General features: G+C 42.2%; 1 protein-coding gene across 2 annotated transcripts in view; it reads right to left on the bottom strand.

Annotated features, from left to right (window-relative positions):
* EVA1C (eva-1 homolog C) overlaps positions 1–14430 on the bottom strand; it is a 36045-nt gene extending 21615 nt beyond the window's left edge. The window contains exons 1-2 of one of the 2 annotated variants that reach the window (XM_042810011.1): positions 14328–14430; positions 16–230 (exon numbers count right to left, since the gene is read on the bottom strand). In XM_042810011.1, the coding sequence (XP_042665945.1) occupies positions 16–105 (90 nt within the window). In that variant the 5' untranslated portion in view covers positions 106–230; positions 14328–14430. The remainder of the gene's footprint in view (positions 1–15; positions 231–14327) is intronic. The other variant, XM_042810012.1, reaches the window with a different exon arrangement.
* Positions 14431–21635: the final 7205 nt, after the last annotated feature.

The following is a 21635-nucleotide window of genomic DNA, read 5'->3' as shown; positions in this document are numbered from 1 at the left end:
TTGTGCAAGACGAACCTTTACAAGATGTGATACCTGCAAGGAGGTGGGTGCCACACAGTTTGTGGGTTCTGTCATTCTGGCTTCAGGCTGTTGTGTGCCACACATTTGGTAGTCTTGCCCGTAAAGTGCTGACTGAATACTTATTGTTGAATGCCGAGGACAGTGCAGACTCAAACGTTCCCCATCGCAGGCATAAGCAGTATGATTTTGAAGAAGTTTGGTTAGGTAACCTAGAAAATATTCAGCTGTGTTACAACTAGTACAGGAAATGACAAGCTTGTTAGATAATATGAAAATCACAATCAGTCTCTGGAAAAGGGCACTGCAGTCAAGGTTAAACATATGGCCCGCTGCCACAACACCCTGCTTGGGTCAGTCTTTATATGCCAGTAACAGCCAGGTCTGGAGAACAGCAGGTTGCTGTGGCACTGTCTCAGGGCTGCATCAGTACCCCGGCAGTGGCACAGCAGTTGGAGGTGCCATTTCACAGACAACAAGGAGGACTCAGGCCCTCCTTGGTCATGTCTGCTATATCTCGGCTTAAGCCAGCCCCCTGCATTTTGAGGCTTCCTAGCAATTGTGTTACGCACAAATGACAGGGGAGGTGACTCCCTGTGGGCCACCAAGCCAGGTGCTAGGACAGCAGAGAGGAAAGGTTGTTCATAAGTGCTGGACATGGAAGCTGCTGCACAGAAACCCAAAAGCACTATATGCAGAATTTTGTATTTACCAGAGAATATCAGTGTTACCAGGAGAGGAAGAGGTAGGGTCTGCATGCAGCTGTACCATCTGTTTGCATCTTCTAATAAGTAATCCCATGAGCAACTAATGAAACAGCTAATGAAAGCTGTTCTTCTGATTTGTATTTCATCGAGTGGGCACTGTAAGCCAAGATGTCTCTTATCACCACAAGTATTTATAAAATTCATGTCCTGGTGCCCTTCTCTCTGTTCTTGGGCAGAAAACCTCCATGGAAACATGCAGACTGCTACCTTTGACCATTGCAAATTAGCCATTGTGATGTGAAACTACCGGGGTTACTCAATTCAAAGAATTTCCTCACCTACACTTATGAAGTTTTGATAAGTATGAATATATAAATACACGTAATGAACTGCTGCACTCGACTGAAGTCTGTCTTTATGCAGAGAATATTTGTGGGAAGGAAGAAGTGAGGAACAAGAGAGAGAAAGGACACAAAATATCAGTCTCCATGTGAAGCATTATCTTTACCACTCCTCATCAATAAACACATGGAAATTAGATCCAATACCCAACTTCTCAATATACATACAACATCAAGTTCATCCCCATTTAGAGCAAAACAACAACAACAAAAACCCGATAGAACAAAACAACAAACAAAATTCCCAAACCCAATCTATTAAGTAATGAGAAAGTACTAAGAGCTTCTTGCTTATTTGTTATGAAAAGGGTTTGCGGGAATTTTAATACTGTGACCATCATTACATAAACATCTTTTTAATTTTCAAAATTGAATTTTTCCCATCCTTGTCTCTTTTCCAATCATGTGGTTGGTCTAATTAAAGGCAAAACAAGTATTATCTCCTCAGAAATTCTGCTTATCCCACTGTGATGAGAACAATATTATTACTATTAAGTACAATGGAGAAAAACTGTGTATATTTTCTTTTTTTTTTTTTTTTTTTTTGTTGCTGAATCAGAAAGAGAACCACAATCATTTTGAATGCTAAAAAATACAAAATCAGTTTCCTGGAAGGAAAGAAATAAGAGTTTGCTCATGCTATTTAATTTTCATATTTGCTGCCTTTTTAAGCCCTCAGAAGAGAAAACGAGAGAGAGAGAAAGAGACAGAGAGAAAGGCAAAGAGAAAGAGAGAGAGAAAGAGAGAGAGAAAGAGAGAAAGATGCTTTGAAACAGAAATCCAAGTATTCCAAGTAAACGACGAAATGATGAGAAAAAGATATTCCAATCCTCTGGTGTTTTTACCACCTGCTGAAGCTGGATGAAATTTCAGCTCTCCTATCAGTTGTTAAGTTCAAAGAACGAAGCCTGCTCCACTACTGCCTTTGCCATGCCCCCTCCATAGCTCTAGAGAAAATAGGAGTCATTGGATGCATCTGCCACTGCAGCAGAGACGTAGGTGAGCTCTGCACCTCACTGGCCTCAGAGTGCTGGCATTGCCATCAGGATGGAGAACATTTTATGACCTGTATTTGCAGCCTAGATCTCATGGAGACCAGCCGAGTGGCTTCACACAGGTTAAAAAAAAAAAAAAAAAAAAAAAAAAAAGAAAGCAGAACCCATCCAATACATTTTCCAGTGTAATTGAGATCACAAATAGTTGAGCTTTCCTGCCAGAACCACTCCTGTGTCAGCCTGCTCCTGAGAGGTGCTGAGTACCGCCAAGAAAATGGGCCCAATGCCCGGCTGCACCCAACCTACTTCGCTACGGTCTGATACCGCAAAGGGGCCTCCTGTGGCATTTTGCTGCCGCCGAGGGCCTTTCGCATTGCCTTTGTAGCATAAAGGGCCACAGTGTAAAAGAGTATTCAGCCCAATGTGAGTAGTGGGCACTCAACACCTTGAAAGATTTCGCCTGATATTTGTAATCATTTCGATTCTTCAGGTTTTAAGTTACGGGGAACCAAGAGTACCGTATACAAAACAGCCCAGTATTCCCTAAAGAATATCAGCTATGTTGTGATTTGGATGAGTTCCCTGGCATCTTAACTGCCACTTTGATCTTTCAAATTCCTAATCCAGTATCTAAGCACCTTTATCCAACAACTGCAACTATTCAATTCTCTAAAAAAATGTCTTTTTAAAAAACGTGCTCTTGTTCTGAATAAGCAACATGGCTCACTTGTAAAATTAGTGTTAGTTGGACTGGTGAAAATAAGACATCATGCTCTGTGGCCTTCCAAGTGGCATTTAAAGTGACACTCGCACAATGAAGGATACTATTTGCACACAATAAAGGATAAATATAGCAATGGAAATTGGCTGCTAACCTCTGATAAGAGAAGTGGTGACGTAGTACTATCCGAACCACTTGTCTCACATGGCTGACCATGTAAATCTCTTTTTTTTTTTTTTAATAATTACTATACACACAAACTACGTAGGCACAGGTCAAGAGGTTAGCCCTTTTACAAGAGTGGTGTAGACTGGGCAGCCCACGCTAGGCAGGGCTTTGACTCTGGTCACAGTTTCCTCCTGCTTCTTACCTGCAAGTCTCAAGCTGCTTTCCACTCCTGATGTTGGCACTCCTCCCTGTCCCAGGGCTCTGCCTATCCTGTGCCCACCTAGAAGACTGGACTGGACAAGGCACAGTGCTTTCTTGGAGGCTGCTGCCTATACAGAATTCTTTTCAGCAAGAGCAGTGCTGCAGTGGCACAGGCTGCCCAGGGAGGTGGTGCAGTCACCGTCCCTGAGGTGTTCAGGAGCCGTGTGGATGTGGCACTGAGTGACGTGGGCAGTGGGCGTGGGGGGGGTGGGCTGGTGGTTGGACTGGGGGATCTGAGAGGTCTTTGCCAACCTTCATGATTCTGTGACTCATCTTCTCCAGACCATGAGTATCCCTATATTGTTTACCAGAAATTGGACAGAAGTGCACTGCCCTCAAGGCAACACATTTAGTTGAATGACAATGTAAGGTTAGGCAAAAAATATGTTCTTATCTCTACAATTAATAGCAGCTCTGATTATCAGGAGAGAGGGCATTGTAACAGTTGAATGGGTCTGTCACTCTTTCTGAAGCACGCTTCCTTTTCTGCATTTCCCTGTGCTGGCGCAATTAAATCAGGTCATCCAAAATAGGCAGCAGGGTTGTGTCACCATACAAACCAGACTACAGGACTGTGTCACTTTCAGGCACTGGCCCAGCACATTGTCTAGGCTGCAGACACTTGGGGGCACAATTTGTTGCTCAGAATCCCCCATTTTGTTTTAATTAATCAAAGTCTGTTACTTGTAGATTCTGAGAAAACCTTTTTGTTTGGTTGGCTGGTTGGTTTTGTTCTCATTTCATTATTTTTTTTTCCCCCCAAAATAATAAACATGACTTCTTTAAAACAATATGAGACTTCCGAGAAAATGTCAATTGTAGTGAGGTCTGACTAAATCAGAGAAACTTGGCAATACTACAGTGTCCTAATAGCATCTGTATGCCCCTGTGTGAAAGCCCCACTAGTCGCTTTCCCATTTATCCAAGGCACATTCATGAGCGTTGTATGGAGTGCTCTGCATGCAAAATCATCTTGAAGACATTACAGACTGGCTCAGAAGTTAGGCCTGAATCATACATCCCATTGATTTGAAGGCCAGAAGGTACCATCCCACTCAACTGTCTGCATAACCCAGACTGCTCATTCATTGTAACTTCTTACAAAATACCAATGCAAAACCCAAGCGTAATCCTTTCTTCCAGAATTAGCCAAATTAGTCACAGCATCAACTGTGTTGACAAAGAACTCCAACTAAAAAAATGTAGCACCAGAAAAATGCACAAAACACTGAGACCAAGCAGCTAAACAAAGATTTAAGCCTTATGGATCACTTCTTGTTGCAAAGGAGGACAGTAACGACAGAGGCGGACTAAAATAACTGGTTTGAGAGAGTTCACATTGTAAATAGACACCTCTTTGTGTAAAACACCTCTTACAATATTGTAGTTTTATACTCAACACTTGCTCCTGGTACTATTGCTTTGGATAACAATAATAATGAACATGAAAGTAAGAAAATCTATAAAGAAACTTTTTTTTTTTTTTTTTTTTTCCCCTGCACTGCAGGTAATTGAAAAATTGGGAACTTATGTCTCATTTAAAAAAAAAAATAATAGAACTATCAAAAAGCCTGGAAGTGGGCAGCTAAGAGAGGTTTTCCACCTCCAGTGCGTGGCAAAAGACAATGCAGGATACTCAGATACACTGTATTCATTCCTCATGGTGGGGGTCACTGGCACAATGCCTTAACGCCCTTTTTCAGCTGTCAGCATTAGGCTATAGAAATGTGTATATTCTGTCTGGCGTGCATCTCACCACATGAAACATCAAGGAGAACAGCAATCTGAGCTGCGAGTCTACTGCCTAGCACATATTAAATGCAATCTCAGCGTTGACTGACGCAATGTCTTTTTGGCAAGACAGCAGCTCTGTAATATTTTTACAGCCTGAAGCTGAGTAGTACACAGCCTACAAGGATTGTCAGAGTCAGAATATACAGATTAAGGAATATTGGTTACTGTGCATAGTCCTATCTAGCCTAATTAGCACAGCAATTTGCAAGCATGTTGTAAAGATACACAAATCCGTTTTAGATCAAAATAGATCAAAATAGCACTCGCATTGTTGTGGGAGACACAAAAAAAGCTAATCATTTCAGTACATCTAAATAGTCTCCCGCAGCTTTCAGAAGAATTATGCCAACAGGTATTAAAAATACACAAGCAAGACTGACGAGTTTCAAGGAAGAGATTTCATGCAGTGATAACAGAATCATTGATAAACTCTACTACAAACACCATCAGAGGCATCAATCTGACATTTATTGGTATTTATGAACTAGTTGCAGTACTTGTCCAGCACTATATTCTCCATCACTTGTGAAAGAAGTATTGAAGAAAAACAAACCCCCAAGTTTCCTCTCCCTCCCTTCTGCCACATTCTCTGTTGGTCTATGGAGTCGTTGTTGCTCAGAGCTACTTGCCCTACCACTGTATTCTTTTTCATCCACCAAATGCCTTGTAAGCATACTGCCTGTCTTTCTAGAAAGATGTGGTCTTACAATCTTTCATCTGTAAGAAATATCCTTGGGCAGAAGCACTGATTTTTCTACCTACCATTCCAAAATGAGCATAACAGTTTAATTCACACATAAAAATCCATATTTGATTAATGTGCCTTGTATAGACACTAATTTGACTCAATTTCTCTCACTTGCTCATTCTTTCAGTGAAGATTTTCCCACTGTTTCTCTCAACATCCATACAGCCTGCCAGGGACTACTGTCCTAACAACTTCATCCTTTTGCTTGCACTGAGGGTGATGGCTTGAAGAAGCCATCTTCCAGCCATCACACTACGAAAACATTTTACCCATAATTTTATATTTGATCTTACTGAAACCTTTTTGATGGAGGGGTAGACGCCCACTTAGAAAAACTGGGGTTAAATCTCATGCCTGTGATGAGCTGGTAACGATTAAAAAAAAAAAAAAAATCCCATTTCAAAACGTCAAGTCTGTTTTCAGAGATTCCAGAGTTGTTACATTTCTTAGAATCAGATCCTGAGAGTTTTCAGTTTAACCACTGTCAAAAGAGATAAAATGTATGCGACTGTGCTCTGTCCCTCTGCCATTCTGTTCCTCAGCATCTGCTGAGCTCAGTGGCCAGTTTCAAGCATGGGATGGGACAGAGGGATCAAAGAAATAAAGCTGTTACAAGTTTCATGAAAACTGAAATTGCCCCGAGTTGACAGGGCAAAATAAGAGCTCTCACTTTCAATTCAATCCCTTACTCATGCTAAAAGTAAACTGGCTGCTGAAGACATAGCACACACATACTGGAGAGCTAATCAGCCTGCTGCTAATGGGGCAACCTGTTTTCATTGGACTTCATGACAGATTGAGGATTAAGCCTTCAGTAAGAAAATACTTCAGTTAAAAATGAGAATGCTTTTGGAAAAGTATGGCAATCAAAGCAGGCATTAGTGATGAAGAATTCAGGTTTTCTGTGAACTGCTTTAGCAGCTCGTGTACTTTTGAAGGAAATTGTTTTGCGTGATTTTTCCCTCGTTATTAGAACCTATGGACATAATCATCTTATTGATCATAACTCCCTCCTGTCTGCTAAATCTGAGGATCAAATTAAGCAATGGCCTAATTCCACCTGAGCTAGAGAAGGGACTCAGGTAATGAGGAGATAATTCATCCTAAGAACTCATTCAAACCCAAATACGTGAGCAAGGTTCGTTCAGTGAATAAAAGCACACACACACAGTACAAACCATGAGCTTTTTTTTTTTAGAAAACAAACAAACAACAACAAAGTATCACAAAGGAAGAATCGACCACCTGTAACTTTTTGGTTATGCCAAACGTGCTTGTTTCTACAGGTACCACATACATAAACTCCTTGTACCCAGGCCGCCCAACACAGGCTTGCAGCTATGCATGAAATGTTTGCCGAGTGGGGAAACCCATGAATCTTGCACTAACAGGCCAGAAGACTACTCTCTCTGTCATGCCCTCCCACAGCTATTCTGTTTCATTCAGACTGATGGTTTCATGTTCCCTTGCACTGTCATCTTGGAGTGATGCTTATTTTCATTCTATGCCAATGGCTCTCTAAGGCAATTAGAAATCTCTACACCCTTCTTTTCTCACATTTTCTTTCCTTCTTTCTCTCCTTCCCTCTCTCTCTCCCAGTGTACATACATAGCCCAATGGCTCTACTGCAAATCGTTAGGAAGAATAGCATACAACGCTTGGTAGACTTGGGTAAAAGCATCCAGCAGTTCCTTAGTAAGCAGTGTGCTATAAAAGCCTGGTGATTTGGGGCTGTTAAACTCTGTGCTATAGTCAGTCATACCTCTCTCAGCTATTCCATAAAGCCAAAGAGACAAATATTTGTCCTGTGACTTACGATGCTGAGAGGAGAAAAAATATTTGTAAGAGAGGCTGCAAAGTTCCTTTCTGCCCTTACCAAAACAAACTTCTTCTGACAGGAGACAGAGTAGCTTCCTCTAGTGCTATTAACAAGAAGTAACAAGAGAAAGGCTCAGCAGGTGGCAATTTCATCTTGGAGACAGAATGAACGAATCACTGTGCCCCAGAGACAGCAAAGGTACGATCTTCCCAAAGACTGCAAGTAGGAGGACCTCAAAGTCTAGAGGAAATATTTACTTGAAAACTTGGATTTATGAGCTTGAATTTCCATGTAATCTTGAGAAGGGGTGAGTGGGTGGGAGTTCTATTCATTACCAACCCCTCAGAAAGCAAAATACAGGTTTCATTTTGCAAAGAGAACCTTGAGTTAAACATTGAATCTCATGTACACTCCTCTATTTTTGACACTCAAAAAATCAGATCACAAGGAATAAGATAAGTTAAAGATAAGGGAATTTCCTTATTGAATCACTACATCCATCCCCTGACAGCTCTTATCTGAAGTGGTAGGAAAGCTTATAGTTGAGCAGTTCAAACGAGAAAAGCAAAACCCCACAACCCACTATTCTCATAGCTCGATGACTTTCTTTACATTTCTTCTTCCCCAGCTCAGTTTTATCTGAAGAAATGAAAAGTCCAAAACTGTAAAATGACTCTGAAATAATGAATGCTTGTCTTCCCATTCAAGAATAAATACAATGAGGAAAAATAAACAGATATTTGAGCGTTGAGACCCCAAAGCCTAGTGAAATTGTTGGCAATCCTTCCAGTGACCACCACAGACTTAGTCAAGTCTTACATTATGAGTGATGTTTTTAAATTAATTCTAAATTAAGACCCAAACAGTGCTGGTATTTAATTTGTTGCCAGTAACCACACAATAGACCTTTGAAACAAACTCTTAAAATGCATAGAAATTCAGATGAAATGACTCACCAGTGCTGAACAAATAGGGCACAACCACACCTTCTTGTGCTCTTCAGCCTCTTTAGGACGCTATTTTCTCTGTGTTTGGTTACATACCAAAATATTTTAATTTTAATTGTAGATTACAGTTGGAAGTTGACAGGCTTCTGATAACTGGTGACTGGTCAGACAGTGCCTTCTCTGTCTGGAGACACTTCCCATCAGAATAAGAGTATTTATTTGGAATAGGTTTGTAATCGTTTTCCCTAATAAAGCTCAGACTGTCCGGAAGTTCTGTCTAATTGAAAAGGATATCTGTAATACACAGAATGGGAAGACAGGAGGAGCTAAGTGCTGCTATTTATTTTAAATAAAAATAACATGATAGGTACCAACCTAACTGCATGGATATGAATAAAGAATGTTCCTGCCCCAATGCTGTGTAATCTGAAAGACAGACTCAAAGACATCGATCTCCACACAGAGGTGCTTAGGAAGTCATGTTTCTTAGAGGTTTGTATCTCATATCTGAATTTCCCAGTGTTGGTTGAGAGTGATGGTGGGGATGCGGAGACCAACAAACTAAGCTTTAACTCACTCACAGAGAACTGTTGGAGCAACATCCTCCCTTGGGAAAGCTAGTGGAGCCTGGCTGCTTAAGCTACCAAAATAAGTAGGAATTTAATTGAGCCAAAGCCTCAACAAAGTTTATTAAAATCAGTAGATTTAACAACAAAAAAAGTACTAGGCAAAATCCACGTATAAAATTGGATTTCTCGAGTTCCATTCCTTCAGGAAAGCATCTGGAACTGCAGAGATCAGCCTGAAGCAAAATCTTGGTTCTCACTTCTAACACACACCCCTGTTTCACAGAATAATTTCCAAATCCAAACCCACCCTACTTTAAGAAACTTTAAACCAGATTTTGAGGTTCAACTCCCATATTACTGAAATGAAACGTTTCTAAAATGAAATGTTCCTCTTTAAACAAAGCAAGCAAAACTTGCATTTGACATTTACAAGCCAGTATCAAGAAGATGCATCACTGACATCACTCCTTTTAGCACCTCATTATGTATGTTGGTGGAAGAACAAGCTCCACTTGCCACAATGAATCAACAGAACTGACTCCAGAAAATTTATACAGGATTTTATCTGACGAATGTAAAGCCAAGAAAAAAACCCCTCTCTGCATCATTGTGGTTGGTCTTGATTGATCCTGCCACATTATTACAAACAAAGCATTTGCTCAAAGTATTTGTTTGCTTTCCTTTTGCCTGGGGGAATCTGGGAATCAGTAAATGCCACAGAACTTAATGGAAACTTTTAATGCAGACAAGCCACAAGATGAGATTATATTTCTTGGGTGAACTGGTTTGCTTTTTCATTAGATCCATTTGTTCTCTATTATTAGGCTAGAAGATTGAGTCTATGGAGTTAAAGTAATGCCTAGTTCTGTCTGAACTTTCTGGAAGACAAAAGAAAAGTTGACACCAGTGCACAAAGGTTAAAAGGTTCTACCTACAAAGCACGCCACTTTCTCTGTTCACATCCACAGAGGCTTTCTTCAGCCCAGTTATGCAATCACACAGTTACTTCATTTCTGATCTTCGGTTACAGACACATTTCTTGAAAGCTGCCCAGAAAACCTGGCTGGGACTAAGGTAAAGAGAGGACAACTGAGTGATGAATTGAGCAACGGAAGCCAGTTCAAGCAGAAGGCCTAAGCTCAATGTAGCTCGTGGAGGAGGAAGAGGAGAAAAAAAAGAAGTAAAATACTCATTCTCCTTTTTCATATCTTCTTGTAGGCTTTCCTAAGTGCTGCTGGTGAGGAGTTTGTCCTTAGAAGAGTTCATTTTTGCCACTGAGCAGGAAAAGGTGGGAGAAGAATCAGAGCTAGGGCAGAGAGCCAAGGGAAGAGTCCAGTGCTTTTTCCATAGCTAACCTAGAGAGCAGGGGGTTGAGACAAGGAAGCAGTGACTCCTGCTGTTCAGAAGGTATGCTCTTCTCAACAACTGCCACCATCCCCACTGCACCAGCCTAGGGATGTCTACTACCACAATATCACTGGTAGCAGGCAGTCGGGCTTTCAATAGAACCAGGATGAGATGTATATTAAATGCAGCGTGCAAGTTAGCTGGTCTTGCGAGCTCTTTATTTAGCCTGCTTTGAGAACCAGTCCAGGAGCATAGAGGAGTGGTGAGGAAATAGCTGTCATGTAGCCATCATCTCTTGAAAAGATGTCCCTTTTCACTGCTGACGGTCTCCTGGGAGCCCAGACCAGTAGGGCTTTTAGCTTCCTGAGATTTAGCAAAATTCACAGCAGTCTTCAGTCTCCTGGACTGAAGTCCAGCCTGAAATGCAAAAGTTGCAAGTGGGCACTGAGAAAACAACATGAGGACAGAGCTTTGCCAAGTAGGAACAAAACTGTGGACACGATTAAAAATTTTGGTGAAAAAATAGTTTGGATGTCTTTGGAAAAGCAGATAATAGGAAGAAAATTCTCTACCTCAAACCAATATGCACAAAGATCTAAGGAAAAAAACTGTGGATTCTCTCACTCTTTCCCCTCCCTCCCCTAACCTTCAGCTTTCATATTCAAACTTTGGCTTACATGTTCAGATTTCACTTTAAGAAAGGAATCATTCCAGAAGACTGCAGACTTGAGGACTAACCTCTAATTTCAATAACCAATACAAACAATAAATATGTTCTTTGTTGCTGCCAAACTGCTAGAGAAGAATAGACTACATGGATCTTTAACTATCCTGCTTATCAACATGACTTTACCTCAGATATCTCCTGTTACTAAGGAGCAGCTAATTTTGCTTACTGAGTCCTTCATACACAGTTGATTTAGAACTCTGCTGCCAGATTCTTGTTTCAGAATATTCTTCTGTCCAGAAAATACCAATTCACATACCGATTCATAAACCATTAGTGCACAGTGAAAAAATGTCTCCAAGCAAACAAAACAAAACACTTCCATAGTTAAAAGCTAGGCTAAGAAACACAAGAACAAGAATCTGCAGCTATATATCCTAGGAGAGCAAGTGCAATAACAAGATCACAATGACAACCGAGTTGCAATAGCCAAATGAAGGGATTCTACTCACAGCCAGCACTGTGACTCTGTGTCTTATGAAAAGGGAGGGGCAAACACTGTGAAAGTTTCACTGCTTCTGTTCTGTGAAGTGATCCATAAAAAATGGCCACTGTTTACTAAATAGGGAAATAAATACAAGTCAAACATTAAAAAAAAAACAAAAAAAACCAACCAAACAACCACAAACTTTCGCTATCTACATATATTCCTATCTGCTTTTACCCTCCTGCTTTCCAAACCACCAGACAAATCCAAAGAGGGTCATCTTTACGTTGTTACAAGCAGCCGGTAGGTCTTGTGACTAACAACTGGACTGGGGCAAGTTAGAATTGCTAGCACAAAGTAATGCATACAGAAGGAGAGCAAAAAAGGTTACACGTAAAGTTGGTGCAATCTGACAGCAGGCTGGGGATTAGAGAAAGCTGTCAGACAGAGAGAATGAGGAGAAAAAGAGAGGGAAAGAGAAAACGAAGAAAGAAACAGAGTTTGGGCTGCTGAGGTAGAGATCTGATGCTGGAAACACACAGAGCGGAAAAAGGCAATGACCCAAGAAAGTATGCACCTGATGATCTGAGTAGAAAAGCCTGAAATCTGTGAAGAAGAGGAAAAGTTTAAGCAACTTTCCCTCCCATTCTCAGTGCACTCCTGAATTTCCAATTTGAGATCAAAACATGCAGAATGCATTCATGGTCCTGAACTCAGTTCCTTCTGCTATGACATGATCTTTATGTGGAAGAGTGCAACCTGTCACCTGGAAGCTTTTCCTTCAGAGGGGTAAAGGAGAGAGCTGGGCTTCGAGATTGGTGAAAATGCAGGATGCCTGCAAAGCAAGGATACCCAGCTCCCTTCCTGTCACCTCCGAGATAATCCCCAAGGAGCAGCCAGCATCTTGGCAGCTGCAGGGCGCTGTTCCTTTAAACAGAACAGATTTGTTTCCATGTGTATCTAGCAGAGCTTGTGAAAATCAAGCTGATCCTACTGAGGGAAAGAGCAAATAAGGAAATCTAGCAGTTCTGGAAGCTCAGTTTAAAGCTGGTGTTACAGAGCTTGTTCTAACCGTGTAACAGGTCTGAAGCAGGCTCAGGATGGCATTACAAGGTGTTGTCTTACATCTGACAGCTCCTGGCCTGCAGCACCTGTCATGCATTTCCCTACCTTTGAAGTAGCTAAAATCTTCCCAGTGTGTTCCAGATGCCCTTATTTTAAATAGATCCGGTAACTTTTTTGTATTTTCTGGATTGTGTCTCTATTAAAAGTAAAAAGAAAATGCGTCTGGAATTTTTTCAGGCCTGGAAACGCCCCCAGTCTGGATTGGCAAGAACTTCGGAATCTAATCTTTTCTACATTTTATTTATTTACTGAATTGTCCACATGACATTTTTAATGCTGAATTCTGGGTCGAGTTGGAGAATTATCTTTGGTCTTTCTACTTATTTAGAAAGTGCACAATGAAATACTGAATACAGCTGTACTTCTGAAATGGATCTTGGATAACCTTATCTGAATAACTTCATTTTAAATGTGAATGGACTTTTGTAAGGGGAACTTTCCTAGATAAACTTGAGGGATATTTTATAACTCAGTGGCTATTTGGAAGAGAAAATCTGAACTTCTGTTCCCTTGTGAAGAACTACATGCAACTCCAAAGCTAACATCTAAAGCCCAGCAGCCAAGCAAGCAAACCAAACAACCAGCAAGAACCTACAATACGGAAAAGCCTTTTATTTGTGAAGGAATCTAATAGGAGAAATGTAGTTAATCCTAGCATAGAGTTCTGTTTTGTTTCTCTCTCTCTTTTTTTTTTTTTTTTTTTTTTTTTTTAACATTTGGTGGTTGCTTCCTTAGAAACGTTCAGGTTTAAGGAGTTTGACACAACAACAAAATCACTGTTCCTGCTGCTGAGAGAATGCATCTGGTTTCTGCAGAACCACCACTGGCCTTTTGAACCGCATTAATATGAGCTATATTAATCTGTGTAATGCCACATTTGTGTTATTAATCATATACTAACTTAGTTCCAGTGCAGTTGACTGGCTTTGGGAAGGGTATTCATTAAGGGTAAGCTTTGCCTTTTGCCTTAGGGGCAGTTCCTTAAGCTCGCAGCTGCCAGGAATAGGCTGTGCTTACTGCGAAACACAGAGAGGAAAGGGACTGTTCCTGTAAAAATAACTTCACAACAGCAGTGAGATGTCCTGGAATACAAGGAGAGCACAGGGGTGCTGCATTCCCAAACAGAACAGAGATTGTTTTCTCTCTCTGCTGGACCGAGGACACCCTCCCAGTTGGCACTGGCACCTCATTTGACGCGGTGATCGAGGACCCTACTCCCTTCAGGGCCACTCCAGCCGGCACCCCCAAGGGCTCTCTCCAAAAGGAGCTGCTGTGCCCGCAGGGCGCGACTCCAAGCCTACAGGAGAAAGTGGGAACCTTTCCAGGGACTTCCACGCACTCGGAATCGGGTCCCGGACGATCCGCACGCGGCTTTCCCAGAGCGCGGTGCTGGAAACCGACGGCGGCCAACAGGCGAAGCCCTCCCGCCCGACCCCTCGGGCTCCTCTTAACCCTCTCGTCCTTCATCCGCACCTCCGCGGCACATCTGAATCACGCTCTGCGCTCCCCCGGACGCGCTTCCCTCCCTCCGCACGCTCCGTACCGCCTCGTACCTGAGAAGTCCCGGAGCGCCGCCACCTCGACGCAGCACGCGAGGATGGCGCAGGAGAGGAGGGGCAGCAGCCGCCCGCGCTCTACCTGCCGCCGGCGTGGGTGCTGCCCCGCGTCCCCTCCCCTCATGGTGCGGGAGAGGGCAGCGGGGGGGCGGAGCAGCCCTGCCCGGTGCCGAGGCCGCCGCGCGGCCGCCCCCCCGCCGCGAGAGGGGGTCCCGGCCGCGGGTCGCCGCCGCGGGGGAGGGAAGAAGCTCCTCGGCGGCGCCGCGCCTGGCACTGCCCTCGGCGCGCATCGTGCGGGCCGGGCTGACTCAGTCCCGGTGCACCTCGCCCGCCCTCCCCGGCTCTCTCCACCCCTCTCCGGGCAGTTCTCGGGCCCGGCGCCTCCCTCTTGGCTAAATGGCAGCGTTCCGCCTTCGCACCCCGCGCTTACCGCTTTGCTTTCAACTTATTTCCCTCCCGTCATTTCTGCTTGGCAGTGGTCGGAGGGCCGCCTCAGGCTTGCGCACACACCCTGGCTCATGTGACAGCATTACCCCGCTGCGTTCTCTATGTTCCCTATACTTCCCCCCCCATCCCTTTATTTTTCCCCCACAGGACAGACGCAAGGTGCTCCCCCTCGCTCCCTCTTCCCACGGCACAAACTTCCTAAATTCCCTTCCTTCCTACTTCCCCTCCTCACACTGTCTTGGCCTGCATTGACCAGCTTCAGCCCCCCAGGGCTGCTGGCAGGTGTGGGGGAAACCCAGCTAGCAGGACAAAGCTCCCAGGATGAGGGATTTCAGTGAGCAAAGGGCTGCGTTAATAAGCAAAAGAATCATTGAATCATAGAATTGCTCTGGTTGGAAAAGACCTTAAAGATCATTAAGTCTAACCACAACCTAACCATACTACCCTAACTCTAACAACCCTCCGCTAAATCATTATCTCTCAAGACCACCACATCTCCTTCTCCAGTTCTTCCCCTCTGTCTGACAGTCCCTTACCCCAGCCCTTAGCTTAAAGAGCCATGTAGTCCAGCACAGCTGAGTTTGAAGTGTGTAGCATTGCATAAGGCTTTCACTGCAAGGTGAGAAAACATTTTGAAGTTCTTTTGAGAGGGTTCAAGTTGTTCCTTGAGATCTATTTTGTAAGACTGGAAAGTAAACCAATGGGAAGTTAAAACAAATTCCCTTTACAAATTACCGGCTAAGCCACCTTTGGATGTGATTTGCAGCTCCTTTTAACACATGAGGGGCAAAAGGGGCAAGAGAACCTAGGGGCAGCGCTGGAAATGGGCATGGAAGCATCCCCTACCCCTGTGGCACGGGGCTGTGCTTGGGTGTAAAGCAGGTAGGCAAGGATATCTACATACTGAGAGCCTATGTTATGTTAGGTATGTGTGTTTATGCTCTTCATAGAATCACCGTGTAATCTTCTGAGTTATAAAGGATCTTTAAAAGCCATCTAGTCCAACTCCCCCACAATGATCAGAGACACCTACAGCTAGATCAGAGCATTGCCCAGCCTGACCTTGATTATCTCCAGGGACAGAGCATCCATCACCTCTCTGGGCAACCTGTTTACTCATCTGCTTCCTCCAGAAATGACACAAGTAAGTGAGTAAGTAAGAAATGATTACACCAAATAGATTCTGTTAAAACCATTCCTCTCCTCCTGGTCCAACTGAAGCTGGATCACGTCCAGATTTCAATTTCCTAACTTTGGCATCTCTTTCTGGAAGTCATGCTGAACTTTGACCATGTTTACATCTGAATTCACTTTCTTTCCTCAGCCTCTCCCTCTTCACACGCAGAATAACAACTGGATAGCTTGAGTAGGATGCTCATTCTTCCTTTGGATGGCCAGATAATAGCAAATTATAAACCTGGCTGAGATCAGGAACATCCCGTCAAGTTTTACTAAACTCAGAAAAAAATGGGATAAAAGATGCTGAAAAACAGGAGAAAATGGGATAATTTTAGAGAAGCTGCAACTGCAAACAGATGGGAAGACAGGACTAGCTCTGTAGGAAGTATGAAGTTCTTCCTTTCAGCTGCTTCAGGTGAGGACTGTATTTCCCTCTGACCTGAAACACCTTCCCCATCTCTTGTAACCATTATATTAGGTACAAAGCTATGGGACACTCCTGTATACTTCCCTCTTTTTTTTATTCCTCTTGATCTTGTTACGCCAAGTCATTTAATCAGATGCTTCATGCACCTGCTGTCAGAAGTCAGTTCCACTGAAGGTAGAAATGAATACCAAGGAAACATTAAAAGTAGTGTGTATTTGTATCCCTTAGTAAGAGGAAGTACTTGGGAACTGTGCTTAGATTTTCTACAAAAATGTCTAGGTGACTGAGGTGGACTGGTCTACCCTAACTTTGGCTCTGCCACATCAACCATAACAACATACCTACTGTATCTTCAAGTGTGTGAAGTCAGATGACCTTTGGCTTTAGACTCTCACAGTCAATTAGAGAAATACAGACACCTCATATTCTGGCTATAGCCCTACCTGCTATAGCTCTAACAAAAGTTACCTCCTCCTCTCTGAACTGCTCACTAATCTATGAGACATAACTGTCCGTGATAGTAATTCAATTTGCTGTGATGAGTTGGAGAGGGTTTGTGACAAGCAGAACCAGTGCACAAGAATATATAAAACATCAAAAACAATTGAGAAATACCATCCTGTACTCATACTTGCAAGGCTTTGAGTCAGAAGATCCTGTGGAATTGTTTGCTTGAGAACTATTGTTTGATTGAGAACTATAGACTTTCTCCTCCTAATGAGACAACACTGCCTTTTCTAGCCCTGTAGTGCTGTAAGTAAGAGACCATCCATGATGCAGGAATGAGCCTGGTATGTTTTTGGCACTGCTCAGATATGACCCAAAGGCAAAGTCAGTTTTCAAGTGGAATGTCTGAACTGGGAGAGGTTCAAAACGTTGTAGGTAACCTCCCAGGAGGTGAGGCAGTGAGGGCTGAACAACAACAAAAGAGGCAGTCAGGTGCTCCTGTATGTAGCTGCCTCTTTTGGGGAAGTCTTCTTATGGAGGAGAGTGATGGATATTGCAGCCAACCGGAATTGAAGATGTGTCTTAAGTAAAATGGCATTGGCAATTCTTCTCTTTCTCTTTCCCTCTCTCTCTGGGAATACTTTGTTATTCAGTGGTCACCTCTAATCCATAATTTTTATTTTTGTTGTTGTTGCAATCCCTGCCATTCCTTTCTAGGGGTAAGGCTTACATAGTAAATTTAGAGACAACACCGAGAAACACCGAGATACAGAGGCAGAAATTATTATTTATCTTGATGTGCAAAATTGTTTCTATGCCATAGCCATTAAAACAGTTTCTACAAGCTGGCAAAGCTCAGCAGTTGGAATACAATATAAAGACAATATAACTAATCCAGACATGTTCAGCATGCAGAATTACAGAATTTATCAGCCTTGGCCTTTCCTTATGAGCAACTGGAGTGAGATCCATTTTTCACCAAAGACAAAATGAAAGCTTGTAAGTGAGAATCTAGACCAGACAGCATGTCTTCTTCAAAAAGTTTCTCTCTTTTGAACTCGAGGACGAAAGAAATCATTTTATAGTGTCAAAAATGCAGGAAATGTGTTGTTGCATTGAAGTTTTGTATGGGCAAAGCAAAAATTTGAGTTCTTTTTTCCTCTATATTAATCATTTCTATCTGAACTTCAGCCAAACTGCCAATTTGAAAATCATGTTATGGCCTAGTGTACAGAAATTCAAATCACATTCATGCTGTCAAGAAATAAACTTGCAATGTGGAATCATAGACTAAAGCTGAGTTAGATGGCCTAAAATTTCCCATCAGGAAAAAAATATTACAACTAAATATACAGCACAGTAGCAAAACTGTAGCTCTTGCTGGATTGGAACTACTTTCAATTTCTATGAAACACTTTCTCATATACATAACTATTTTCCTACCATAACTCCTTACCTCTTTTTCTTCCTCTCCACTCTTCAGTCGATTTAGGAGCTAAAATATTTCATTTTTATTTTCTTCTCCCAGAATAAAGTGTCCAAGAAATTCACTAATGGTCTCTTCAGCATTTTGGGGGAAAAGATTACAAAAGAAAAAAGCTAAGAACAAAACCCCAGGATTTTCACACATTTTAAAATGCTTTATATGCTTGCATTTTGACACAGATGAAATCTACAACACAGTTCAAACGAGTGGGCTGTTACCCTCCCTTTGTTTCTATGGAAATGAGTGTCCAACCAGTTAAAACAAAGCACATGCTTTACAATAATCACTATATGGTGATAATTTAGAATAACATATCACATTTTTCCTTATTCAACCTCTATTTCTATGGATACAAGAATGAAAATAGTGATAGGGAAGCTTCTCTTGCATATTTCAACTGCAAGTGTGTTTTGGATGTTGTGAGTTCTCAAAGGGTGCCACAATTTTTAAGTTCAAGTGTGTAGTAATTTGATCTTGAGAAGATCAATACTGTGTGCTATAGTTAGGAAACATTCCCACAGATATCAGTAGAAATTTGAAGGAACACAGAGTACAGTACTTCACCCAGCAGGCTTAGAAATAGAGGAATTATTTGATATGTTTTGCCTTTTTTTTGAGTTATCTCAGATAGAGATAACAAGTTATGAGTTTTGTGTCATAAGACTTCCTGCAAAGTCAGCACTCGACCTAACTAATCACAGCACCATAGAGATCCTGACCACTTCACAAAAAAAGCAATAAGATGAAGCACATGAACCTTATAAAACCAATAAACTCGTGTCTCATTTCATCTGAAGTCCATCTCAACCTTCTCACCACATGCAGCAGCAGAAAGATCACGGCCCCTCATCCTCCTCCATGCTGCCAGTCTTACTGGCATCTCTCCTGTACACAGATTAATTTTTCTAGCAGTTCACCCAGTGTACTTGTACAGACATGAATCCAGAGGCATGCCCCTTCCCACTGAGTTTACTGCTGAAAACAACAAAAAAAGATCTAAGCAAGAGGAGGAATATATGCACCAAGGAAAAGGTCTGGGCTTTGTTGATCATGCCCCCTAAAAGCACGAGTCATTCTTGGTAGGTTTCCAAAAAGGATCTTAAAGGATGAGCTAAAGGATGTCATATGCTTTCCCTCTCAGTTTGGGAAGGACATCAGGACAGAGTAACTGGGTGGACCCCATTCTTGGAAAACAGCCTGTTTACTTGTGAAAGTGACTTATTGTGGGTTTATGAGACTGCCTTTTGGCTGGTGTCACTGTTTCTTCTTTAGTAAGTATTTAGGCTAAGATTTTCCAAAATGACTAATGATTTTGTGTCCTTGAAATTCAAGACAGCGGCTTTTTACAGCCACAGAATCAATGTCAAAGCAATGAAAAATTGGTGGCTTTTCCAAAAGCTTTTGAAAATCTGTCCTCAAGGTCACTGAAGTTAGGCATGCAAAGGCATGCCAAACTGGGAACATCTCAGAAAATATGAGCCCTTATCAGTGTCTAATCAGTGAGAATTAACAGTTTTGAGATCAAGACCTCGCAGTAATTCAACTTGAGCGCAACCTGAGCACCCCAGAATTAGAAACAAATACAAAAATTTGAAAATAACATTGCAGAGTTTAGAATTGTTTGCTTTTCCTCTCAGTACTATAAGGGTCCAATGGTAAATTCTAAAGAGATTCTCCATGCTTATGGTTACAGTGACTCAGGGTAATGATAGCTGAATATTGTTCCATGAGTGGAAGGTGGTAAAGATGTCAGTATTCATGGAAGCTATCCATTTTATGCCTCTGGTTGTAGCTAGCCTGCAGTGCCAAAGGACCCGTTCTATATCTTGAACTAAATAAAGGATTTCTTCAGTATGTTTGAGTAGACACCCATAGCTGCTTTCAGTTATGGTAGCTCACATCAGCCTGCTCACAGTCCTTCCCCCTCTTCTATCCTCCTCCTTCTTGTTCAATCTTTCCATCCATCTTCAGCATCTGGGAAAACAGCTTGATTCCTGACTCATCCTGTGCCCTGGCTCAAAAGCCTGGTGCTAATGCATGTTCATGCTGCTGACGCTGCAGGCAAGTTGGGTCCTTTGATATCGATAGGGCTCCAGTGTAATGGTAAGGGAAGATAAGCTGTCATTAGTCAGGTTTTAAAAAGCACTTCTTTAACTACTCAGAAAAGTGCTGCTGTGGTTGAAATAACTAAGAGACTGGAGGAGGAGAGAACATTTTGTTTTTCAGCTTCAGGATCAAAAGGCGTTTTACTAAATTGCTGTAACTGCTTATGCCAAAGAGGCATTGGCCCTGTGAGGCAGTTTCATGAGGGTTCTTACCTCAGATCGGCCTATCCATGCAGCTCCTGAATCAACCTGATTCTGGTGAGCCATCCAGAACACTTGTTTCTAAACTTTTGTAATTCAAGCTCTGTAATCTCTCTGACTCCATATATGTGAAATTGTCCTGAGCTGATCAGTGGAAGGGTGGTAGAGAAGAAGTGGTGTCATTGGGCTGTGTTGGGAATATTCCCTTCATACAGAACTGTTGAAGAAGGGGGCATGGTGCTTAACCAACCTCTTAGCAGCATTAATTGTCTCTCCCTCTGTGATCTTAAGCCACAGATTTAACAGGCTGGAAAGCAGAGAGATCTGTTAAACAGTTGTGTCTTTCACTTCAGGTTCGCAAGAACTTGAAATTTTAGAGGAAAAAAAAGACTATTTTTAATGAAATAGTTCTCTAAATCATGACAGAGCATTCAGAGCAGCAATTTTATATACATAACATCTGCTGAAACTCAGTTCCTCATAATGGTTTCTGAAATTATGCATCAAATGAATTCCATTTATTGATATACATATATTTTTTTAATAAGAAACTATTGCATTTCCTGCATTCTCTAGGCCAGTGTTAGTGTGAAGTAGGGCATGACAGCTTGTGTATGGTCGTTAAGTCCTCCACTGAGAGCAGTAGCACTGCAGAGGTACTGTACCTGACAGGGGCTGTTCTTGGCTCTGCCAAACCAAACACCGGTGTTCTTAAAGGTAAAGTTAGTAAATATGGCTCTGTTTAGACCTGGGTTCTATCAGCAGTCCTGCTCTATCCATAAGGACAGTCACTCATTTGCAGTGTACAGTTGCAGGCCAAGAGATCAGGATAAGCTTAGCAAAGGTTCACCAGGACATGGTTAAGAAATATGATAAAAATAACAAACTTAACCTTGAGGTCTGGCATAGCACATATTGCTGAGCTATGGCTAAAGGCTGAAGGTGGTTGGGTGGTTGAGCAGGACAGGAGAATTTATGGCTGAAACCTAAAGATAGACCTTAGTGAAGCCAGT

The sequence above is a fragment of the Centrocercus urophasianus genome, unplaced genomic scaffold (genome assembly GCF_019232065.1).
Source record: "Centrocercus urophasianus isolate 14NV4802_14NV808 unplaced genomic scaffold, USGS_Curo_1.0 seq_12, whole genome shotgun sequence".
NCBI classification, from domain to species: domain Eukaryota; kingdom Metazoa; phylum Chordata; class Aves; order Galliformes; family Phasianidae; genus Centrocercus; species Centrocercus urophasianus.
Note: the sequence above shows the minus strand (reverse complement) of the source record. Positions and strands in the feature narration are given on the sequence as shown.